We start from the raw sequence: 10,442 nt of genomic DNA, 5'->3' as shown, positions 1-10,442 counted from the left end.
GAAGAAGTAGGCGCTGAGCCATGGTATATGGGAAAAGATGGGGATACTAAGTGGCATAAAATGGCTCCACCGAAATAAAACGTTAGAACAAGTACACAAACTATAACATTTACTGGAGTAACTTCCCGATCTAAAGGAAAAAGTACACCTATAGATTTGGAAGTGTCTTTTTGCTGAAGAAATTATTGAGTTAATTGTTGAAAATACCAATAATTTTATTCCATTAAGCATATTAAACTTTGCTCATGAAAGAAATGCTAAATAGAATAGCCCAAGTGAATTATTAGCTTATCTTGGCCTATTGTATCTCGCTGGTATTATCAAGAGTGGTAAGCTAAACATTGAGCAACTATGGGTCACAAATGGTACAGGTATAGAGATCTTCAGGCTTGCTATGCCTATGGTGAATTCCGTTTTCAAAGGAAGTACACACGATTCGGTGATAAAGACCCCGGACGGAAAGGAAAACTACAGATAACTTGTCACCAATCGGCATATTAATCTATTGCCGAAAAAAAAAAACTCTAACTACCCTATCTTCCACCCGAGTATGACTTATAAGGGAGGTTACGGTTTCGAGCAATATATGCCAGATAAGCCAAAAAAATATGGTGTCTCTGGCAGATGCGAAAATGTACTATACTAAATATGTGAAAGTATATGTCGGAACTCAACCGGAGGGACCATTTAAAGTGGACAATGATACTGCTAGTATTGGCAAACGACTTAGTGATCCATTGTGGAATACTGTAAGACACATTGCCATAGATAACTGGTTTACCAGTGATAAATTAGTTGATGTGATTTACCGAACCGCTAACTAACTATTCTGGGTACAATTAGAAAGAATAAAGGAGAAATACACCCACTATTTCTCAATGGTAAAATCCGCCCACCGTCTTTATGTTTGGATTCCGAAAAAAATCCACACTAGTTTCGTAGATCCCCAAAAAAGGCCAGGTTGTTCTTTATCAAGTTTGTATAAAATTAACATATTGATAAGGATACTGGAGAAAAAAAGAAACATGAGTAACAATCTACATTAAACCAAGGGAGACGTAGTTATGGTCGACAAATTATGTACTCTGTATAAATGCGTCCGCAACACAAGCCGATTACCCATGGTATATTCTTCACTATGTCGAATGTGGCTGGTATGATTTCCCAAGTTATATATGAAGAAAAAGTTGACCAAAATAAATTTATGAAAAAGAAAAAAAAATTTTTAAAATCTATCGTTTGCACTTACGAACATTTGAGGGAGTGTGCGATAAACAAAATTATTCGGCGAAACATAACTGCTAGAATATATGAAAGTTTAGGTATTCAAGAACTAGAGATTTAAGAAAAAGATCATAAAGGGGACCGCTCTAAGTGTAAGGGTAAAAAGCGAAAAACAAGATATTATTACGCAAATAGTAAAATATACTTGTGTTAAGAACATTCCTTTGTCATTCGTTACGATTGTTGCGAAAAAATAGTTAATATATAGCCAAGGGAGATGCCCCTCTATACAAAATGTTGGTGATTTTTTTTTTGTATTAAATGAACTTTCTTTTTAATTTTCAGGGGTAATATATGGCGTTTAATTATACAGTATTTGAAGATAGATTAAAAATGTAAGACTTATTAAATTTTATCGTTGCATCCTGATTTTGTTTTCTAATCATTTAAAATAGGTAGAAGTTAAAATTTAGTGTGACCTTTATCCTAATATCTCAGTAAACAACAAATGTTCAAAAATTAACTGTATTTTTACTTGCTATAAAGTAAAAACTTAAAACTCAAGGGGATCTGAGAGACCTACCAAGACTACTGTAGGGATAAAGAGCTCCTCATTACTACAGCACCACCCCTGATGCTACTTGGAAACTAACCACTCACTAGCGTTGCAGTGGGAAGCAACAAGAAACGGTGAGAAGAGCAGCGATTGTCAAATTAAAATATACCGCACTACCCCTTGCCTCTAACCTTTAGAGGTATCGAGGTTTCAACGATGCTCCCAGGGCATTTATATGTTAGGACTCAATACCTTGACAAATGATTCCCTGCCGCCTTTAAGTGGGCGTCCACTTTTTTGGAGTTGTGGGATTCTAACAATATACTCGAGCGTCATCATCGATCAGCGAGTAACCTGGGGCCACACGTAAAATTCGTTGCGGTGAAGGTCAAAGTGGCAACCCATGTGTCCCTATCCGCTGATGTGTGCAGTAAGCTAAATGTCCCTGCGCAATAAACTGCGCCTCATGTGCGCCGTATTATGGCTAGCGTCTGTTGCTTGGGCTGATCTCGTGCGGACGCAACAAATCAAGCTCTCACGCTCATCGACCGCCGCGCAATCACACGTCGGCGAGGCCTGGAACAGAATGTTTTTTTCCCAAAAACGCAACTACTGTTCCTTTTGTTGTCTCTTTTGTGCAAGGATTCGATACCTTAATATTACCTGACTCCTTAAGGTGGGCGTCCACTTCTTGGAGTAGTGAGATGAAATCAGCAGTTGACACAAGAACTTGCCATAAATAGGTACATGCCCTCGACCATTCGCGATACGCTTGAAGCGCACACTTATTGTAAACCTCTAGGCACATATATGTATATGTATACTGTGATGAGAAGTATTGCGGAAAACTGTATACGAACGACGCAAAATAAGCAAGTTTATTAGCAAAACTAAGCAGTTTGCGCTCAATTTTACCGAGCATCTTCTAACACTAACCCTAACCCGCTTTCAAATCCGAAGGATACTCTTCTGCAAGGTCTATCGTGTACTTATATTCCCCTTTTCGAGACGCAAAATAAATTCATCCCTACTCTCTTGAAGTAGGGGTGCTTTATCTCTTTCTATATTCGAGTATTGAATTCATCTTCTGGTAGAATTCATCCATAACGAGTTTGACTTGTTCGTCAACTCTATCTTGATAATAAACAAAACCTTTTAATCACCACCACGCAAACTTTGCCCAGCTTGACGCCAAATTACTAGCTAGTTGGTAGCTGCATTGATAATCCCAAATTACCACTAATAAACGCAAAATCAACTGTATTATGGAAACAAGTTATACCTATAAAACTAGTATAAAGTAGTTTCTAAAGTTGGTCCAACGTCCCACGCACAAGGGCTACCAGAAGCTTCAATATTACATTGGCTTGCCATAGCAGTAGATATTTGTAAACGGGATAAACAAGCACTCTGAAATCTACTCAAAAGCAAAACCAATAACAACAATTGGTCTGCTGTTAAACCGCCTCGAAGCTTACGGAACTCTTGCAGTTTCTTAGAAGTTAACTATTGCGATAACTGGAGGCCCTCTTACAGGGCAGGGAACCATCACCTGCTCTTGTATATTCTTTTTCATTACAGTGATACATCATTCCCTTCCACAACTAAAGCGTATTTTGTAGGTAATTCACTCCTTATGCAGCATCGAAATCTACTTACGACCAGTCCCCGCAGATATTTTGATTTGGTCATAGACGGCCCAAAACTTTAACAACTATAGAGTTGTAGGTACAAATAGCAAGTCAAAGAATCATAGAGATAATTTATCAGTTTCTTTGCCTGCAGCATTGAACAAGGCTACTCCAAGCCCAGTGCTAGGAGCTCGCGAAATATTTTTGTTACTGCCGTTCTGAAATATATGTGGCTCTGAGTTAGAAAATTCTTCTTCCGAATCGCTGCTTCCAACGCTCAAAAGATGATGAACACTGAAGCCGCTTCTTTTCGGATCGTTTCTGCGAGTATTTTTTCTTCTTAGTCCTTTACACGTCGTGTTGTCATCCTCAACCAAGCAATAGTCGCCCTCTTCGTACTGCTGGTGGTCCTTCCCGATATGGTCTACTAGAAAAAAGAAGCACTTCTAGTCCATCACTCCAAGTTTTGCAATACCTCTAGGTCTTTTTCGATTGTCTTTGTACGCAATCTCCCAATTCAATCCGTCTATGTGCATAAGATAAGTTACGCTTAGCGCAATATATAAAAGAAAAAAGCATGGACCCGTGTAAGTAATAACCATCTCCTTAACGTCTGGAGGAGCTCCGACAAGGAGAGAAAGGAAGTATCTTAAATGTCGTGTGAATACCAAAGTCTACGCGGCTGGCGCAGGCAAAGTACCCGTCCACCACAAGAGAGTCGAAATCTGCCGGCTGGTTGCACAAAGGGCAGATCCCTGTCGTAGGAGAAGGCGTGAGAACAGTAATGGATATGAACTAAAGAATGCCGTACACGAAGGGCACTTCTCGTTAAGACTTAGATAGTCGAGTGCATCGAAGCACTGTAGATGCCGACAGCCCAAAGAGCGACACGGAGTCGTGATGCGTGACAGCGTTAACTGTACAAACAGGGCCGGTCGAGTGGGAGCCGAGAGTCCAAAAACAAGACAACACTCACCGGAGATAAGAGAGAAAGGCCACTCGACTCCACCTGCAATTCCTCGTCGTTTGCCCGGCTTAAGTGAGCAGACCCTGCAAGGTCGTGAGGGTTACAGACCTCGCAGAACTCGAGGAAATGATATAGCGAAGCGGGGCATTAACATTCGCTGAAGAGGACGTTCGCCGGGATAAACTTCTCGGAGTAAAGTTTATGCAGCAACTTTGAAGGGGAGCTGTACTCAGCGAGGCAAATTTGCACGTGAAGGCGCTAGTGGGGAAAACACGGGTGACAGGAACGTTGGGTAAAAACACGTGTATGTGCGACTTCTCGTGTAAGCAAATGGATTCGCAAAAGATTCACGTGATCAAGGCGGACATAGCCTGAGATGTCCAAAGGGACATCCATGGCACCCTAAAGAATACATTATAAATAATATACATATGTAGGATCGTAAATAAAACTTTTTTCTTGCAAGTCCTCTGAATTACGTGTTCGTTCACTTCTATGATGAAGCAGTTCGGGTACTGAATCCGCAGAGGACAGGCTCCATTATAGAAGAAAATACGTAAGAAAAAAGTACAGTAAATGGGGGACTTCATGCATTAATAAAATTACTATTATCCCTGTGGACAGGAGCAGTTAATAACAAGACCTTCAAGAAAGGAAGATGTCTAGAGTCAGCCCGGGCGGTACGCGCTTGCGCATAAAGTAAAAGCTAAAAATATTAACATCCTTTAGACCTAACGCAGCCGGCGCTAGCATTTGACGTACGCGATCAAGTTGCGAAAACGAGAACTCTTTAACTATATGGAGCGTAGAGTGGTCATCTTTAAAATCAACTTTTAGCTAAAGGGCAAAAGGTAAAGTACATATATACCGGAGGCGAATTGGTGAATGGAGCGGATAAAGCGATGGAAGGGAGAGAGACTAAAAGAAACCTCATAATTCTCATGTGGATAAAAAAGTTCCAGATAACTTTTCGGTCTGGCAACTGCGCGCGCGCGCCCGCGCGTTTTTAAACTATTACAATTGATAGGCTTCAACTACACAGCAATCAAAATTACCCATAGTTTATATATGAGAGAAGTTGAATAAAAGCAAAAAATATATAATTTAAAAATATTATAGTAAAAGCCGTTTATATTGTCGCAGTGAACCTCCTCTCCCTGGTAAAGTAAAGATCATCCACCCGTTGAATAAACTCAGTCTGTTCTTCCACTGTGCGCAACTTACAAAGGAAGCTAATTAACCGATTGAATAAAGCAGCCTTCGTTCCTAAAGCATGGAAAGACAATAAAGGTAAGAAACATTTATATGCTTAATTTACTTCATAAACCTGAGTGGGACAAGTTATACTTGTCTAGCAAACTCTTTAAATCACAAACCCTAAAAGTCTCAAGCATCTCCTAAATAAGCAAATATGTAAAAGAGATATTATTAACCTAAAACAAGCAATTAATATAGTACTAGAACCTTTAGCCTTGATGAAAAAATCATTTTAAATCTCTTTAAATTTACAAGCGAAAAGACAGGAAAAAAAAGGACTTAGACTAAACATTTGTAAAGCCTCACCACCTTGACGCTTATATATATTTTTTAACACCATACGTTAAAATGGGCAAGAAGAAAAGCACTCACACGAAACTAAAGAGAGAGTTTTTAAAAAAATGTGTATCCGGGTGGGCTAGTAAAGAGCTTTACTGGGGCCATGTAGGCGAATGCAATGCACCAATAAATGTCGGTTTAAGGTTAGCTTAAGTATCCACAAACCAAAAAGGGTTTTAACAAGGTTAAACAATTTGTTTGCCACGGAGAAAATTGGGCAGCTATCCAAGGCGCTTAATAAACAACGCTTATATACTTAATTATAATTATGTGATAATAATATGAGCCTAAAAAATAGAACCAGCTCTTTATGATTCAATGTAAATATTTTTGAAATTTATCTGGTTTAGGGGTTATTACTACTTACGTTGGACTTAAACAAGTGAAGTGACTAGTTTAACTTTTACTACTTTAGATCTTTGCTTTGTCAAGCTTAGTAATAGGTCTTCCAGCAGATCTTTTTTTCTAAAAACTTTTAAAATATAATTTTTGATAACAAAAAGGTCATATATAAAATAATTAATTATGAAATAGGAGCATTACTCTGATTTTATTATTTGTTGGTCTGTACATGTTAAAAGCTACTTTTACAGTTTCTAACGTTTACCGCAACTTTAAATTTAATTTGACTAGTGTTTACGCAAGCAGTTGGAACTTTCAAAACTAACATAATAATGTTTTCTTTTTAGTGAGCTTCGTTACCATTTAAGAAAACAAAAATTAAAATAAATTTCTTTTAAGTAATTAACTAATTCGAGATACCGCAAGATGCTTTATTACCACTGCTAAGTTGACCCTACAACGATTTGGCATTATCAGAACAAAACGGCCTCGGTGTTCGTAGTGATACCGCTATTAGCCCGCCTGGTAACGCAAAGTTATCTCATGTAGATGCATTATAAATGTTTTAATAAATGTGGTACCTTGGAAGGGGTTAAGCCCGGGGTTGTAGATTCTTTAGTAAGTATAGTTAAAAGAATGATAATGACTTAAAAACCTGGCTTGTATGCAGTACTAGCTTGAAGTCGTTACTATAATTAACCCTCAACTTCTACTCACCAGTCAGAACCCTTATAGATAAGAGCCAAATGCTCTGTATACTTCCAAAGATAAACATTACATTACGCCACCCGCAGTATTTCCACATAATATATATTAGAGATTCTGCGATACTTTACCCGACCTGATTAACATGAACTGTTAATGAACAGGTCGGGGCAACCCGAAGGACCCTGAAAACATGTTTGTTTACGTAGATTATAAGCATTTTTGGAGTGTTCCTACTTTTCACCATAACTTTTTTGAAATTTTACACATGAAGAGAACTTATTATATTTCTATATTTTTTTTTAAGGGGTGGGGTGGGGTATAGTACATGAAACATCCCTGCTTTTGTAAACAAAATATCTCTGGCTCGACTCACCACACAAGTTTTCCTTCTCTGCATACAAGGCATGTCCCACCAATGTTTTTTTGAGTTTTTAGAAATACTGTTGTATTAATAAATGCTTTAAGTAAAATAGTGGATCTAATATATTATTAAAATGAGTCGAGTAAAATCTTTAATTTTCAATAACTTTATTTACAGCAAAAGTACTTTTTTATACGAGTTACTTTATTAAAGTTTTTTTTGGCTGACTTACCTTCCTATAAAATTACTTAGTTGATGGGCTTGTAAATCCTCTATTGATATAATAATTAAGCGCAGAGCTCTCAGAAGTACCGGGAGGTAATGGAACTTCCATGCTAGGCGCATAACGCAGGGGAGCTGGCAGATTATAAGCTCTGGGCGGGTTTTCGTTTATTCGAAAAATATCGTTGACAAAGGTCATTAAACGAGGCCGATTAAAAAGTTTCCAAGAAGTGTCACAAGCATTACACATTAGATCACCAGTAGCAGTTCTCGTCCAGAAATATGTCAAGGCAGAATGACAGTAAGAACATCTCTCTACTAAATTATCTGATAGCGTAGCATTTTGATTATTATATACCAGTTCTCGACATAATTCTGTATTTTTAAAAACTACTTCCTTGTTATTTTGAATATAATATCTTTGCGGAAGTGCACTAAAATTATAAGTTTGTCCAACCTCATTATCCTGTATATTCATATTTGAAGTGTTAAATGCACTATTTCTCTGCATATAATGACCTTGTACGAGTGCATTAGGATTTGGAGTTTGCCTTACCTCGTTTTTTTCTAGATTAATATTTGGAGTCTGATATACACTACTTTTTTGTATTTGATAACTTTTTGGAAGAGTTTTTTGGCTTTGGCTTTGCCCTGTCTCATTTTCTCGTAAATTTGCATTCGGAATCTGAAATGTGTTGTTTTTCTGCATATAGTGAATTTTTTGAAGTGCACTAAGATTTTGAATTTGCCCAACCCCATTTTCTCGTAAACTTACATTTGACGTCTGATATGCACTATTTTTTTGCAAATAATAACTATGCCCTACCTCCTTTTCTCGTAAAATTACTTTAGGAATCTGATATGCACTACTTTTCTGCATTAGTGTATCTGAGGGAGTAATATTGGCAGAGTGATGAGCATCCGATTTTGGTTTTCCACGTTTCACTGTATTCGGAGGATTGCTCTTTTTGACGCCTTTATAAAAATGAAAGGGCATCTCGTTAGGGCTACCCTGGTTTTCTTTAGAGCGCTTTTGCTTAGGTTCTCGCTTTGCCAAGGGTCTTTGATGGAAAGTCCTGCTAGCAGTCGAGGTAGTGCTACGTTTATCTGGAGACTGAAATGTTTCTTTCTTTTGATTACGTTTACCAGAATACTTAAGATCATTATTAAATGCGTTATCTGGGTGTTTTTTATCCTGTTATAAAATTATGTGGATTAAAAAGCAGTTTTCTACAGAACATTACAAATAGCCATTGAAAAAATGCTTATGGTGTACAGTCACGCAAAAATTAGTAAAACAGAACACAAACCAAATTTCTCAAGTACACAGAAACTACTAAATTACCAAATTTAATATTTCATGACCACAGTTTGCATATCAGCTATGCTCCTTTGCTAGTCTTAAAAAAGGTAGAGCTGAGTGGACTGTTCGTACATTTTTAAGCAGAAATAAAAAATTTTAAATTTTACAAAAAAGACATTAAATGAATGAAAGAGTCCTGAGAGTGTAGGGTAAAAATGACAAGTACCGCTGAAAATCAATTTTTAAAAAGCTAAATAATTACTTTGGAAGCATCAACCTCGGATTTCTTTTGATCCAGAGCTTCGCAGTACTTTAAGAAATTAGAGAAAGTTGGTTTAAAGAGAGGGTCTCCATGCTGTTGTATTAAAGAATCTCGCATAAACTCAGACGCACATAAAAGAGCAAGCCAACTCTGCATTACTAAAAATCTAACTACAGCGGTTAAGAAAACAGCACCCTGTAGTTAGAAGCAACTGCATTATTCTATCTTTTTCAATAATAGTTACTTGGCTTCGTTAACCAAATTAAGTCGGAGAAGATTTCACATTTAAAATTTTGTCAAAACTAAGTCTATAATAGGTGGAACGAATGACAAAAAAACGCTTAGGCGCCATGTACACCTACAATATAACTATACCACAAATATGTTTTATTCTAAAAGCTTAAAAGCTTTAAGGAAGCAATAGTGCCATAAGCGATAACATAAGAAATATCACATCTATATGGTTTAAAGGTTAATACTCTAACCCACCATAAGGAACAACTAATTAGCACTAGCATTAAATTATTTTTTGAAAAAAAAAACTTGAGATTAACTTTAACAAATATCGTAACCAAATAACTGCTAACTTTTTATAACCGTACACAACCAAGGTCTTAATATCAACATGTAATGTCTAATGTAAAAGGAGTAAAGTAAATTAACGCTCCTTTTTAATTACAATTGAAATTTGGCTGAAATTAGCATAAATTTAATTACTTTTTTAGTTAAATCCGATTTTATATTCTTAACCATTGGCTTTGTGTCAGGTAAAACTTGGTGGCTATAAAAATTGTTTTAAATTATGGAACTTTATATAAATTATCTAAACTTGTGGAGAACGGCTAAAGATTGCTCATAATTTATGGTCTTAAATAAAGTTTAAGCGTTTTAATAAGAACTAGGTAACTTAAAAAATATTTTCTGTGGTTTTTATAAGATACTGCAGTTTCTTTAAAAATTTAAACTATTATCGTGTTTAAAAAAATCGGCTCAGCAAATTAATTATCTTGGCACGAAGGGTCCAGCTCAAAGTTTTTTGACTAATAAAAAAAAAGATTCGATATAAAAACGTCTTCCGCGGTTATTTTTACGTATAAAATTATTTTTATTAGAAATATAAGCTTTCTTTGGCTCGCATTTAACTTCTTGTTATAACAACATCCTATTAAGGTGTACGATATAATCTTTTTGTTTGTTATTAGTACGCGTATAATTGTCTTTTTTATTAATCCACCTTTTTCAATTAATTCTGTCTATCCAGTCCACTCTA

General features: G+C 36.6%; 2 protein-coding genes across 8 annotated transcripts; both read right to left on the bottom strand.

Moving 5' to 3' along the window:
- Positions 1–2,637: 2,637 nt before the first annotated feature.
- On the bottom strand, positions 2,638–6,086 carry LOC135146156 (E3 SUMO-protein ligase PIAS4-like). Of its 7 annotated transcripts, none has more exons than XR_010283716.1 (19): positions 6,008–6,086; positions 5,843–5,951; positions 5,706–5,775; positions 5,527–5,644; positions 5,247–5,389; positions 5,141–5,196; positions 4,985–5,084; positions 4,831–4,913; positions 4,694–4,780; positions 4,531–4,636; positions 4,388–4,461; positions 4,223–4,328; positions 4,112–4,166; positions 3,995–4,059; positions 3,887–3,937; positions 3,560–3,835; positions 3,440–3,494; positions 3,063–3,384; positions 2,638–2,994 (listed from the first exon to the last, which is right to left on the bottom strand). XR_010283716.1 is itself a non-coding variant. In XM_064078313.1 (18 exons), exons 2-17 carry the CDS (start codon positions 5,864–5,866, stop codon positions 3,469–3,471), a joined length of 1,440 nt encoding a protein of 479 aa, XP_063934383.1. In that variant the 5' UTR covers positions 5,867–5,951; positions 6,008–6,086; the 3' UTR covers positions 2,638–3,384; positions 3,440–3,468. The 7 variants fall into 7 exon arrangements, 3 of the variants coding, with proteins under 3 accessions (XP_063934383.1, XP_063934386.1, XP_063934385.1); XR_010283717.1 differs by having other exon boundaries at positions 2,638–2,914; XR_010283718.1 differs by having other exon boundaries at positions 2,638–2,910.
- Positions 6,087–7,629: 1,543 nt separating this feature from the next.
- LOC135146112 (uncharacterized) lies at positions 7,630–9,348 on the bottom strand. Its single transcript, XM_064078254.1, has 2 exons — positions 9,173–9,348; positions 7,630–8,802 (listed from the first exon to the last, which is right to left on the bottom strand). Exons 1-2 carry the CDS (start codon positions 9,326–9,328, stop codon positions 7,630–7,632), a joined length of 1,329 nt encoding a protein of 442 aa, XP_063934324.1. The 5' UTR covers positions 9,329–9,348.
- Between the last annotated feature and the right edge of the window lie 1,094 nt (positions 9,349–10,442).

Source organism: Zophobas morio, unplaced genomic scaffold (assembly GCF_036711695.1).
Source record: "Zophobas morio isolate AGI-343-1 ecotype UQ-CSIRO unplaced genomic scaffold, CSIRO_AGI_Zmor_V1 ptg000213l, whole genome shotgun sequence".
In the NCBI taxonomy this organism is placed as follows: domain Eukaryota; kingdom Metazoa; phylum Arthropoda; class Insecta; order Coleoptera; family Tenebrionidae; genus Zophobas; species Zophobas morio.
The sequence above is the reverse complement of the archived record's forward strand: the minus strand, read 5'-3'. Positions and strand labels throughout refer to the sequence as shown.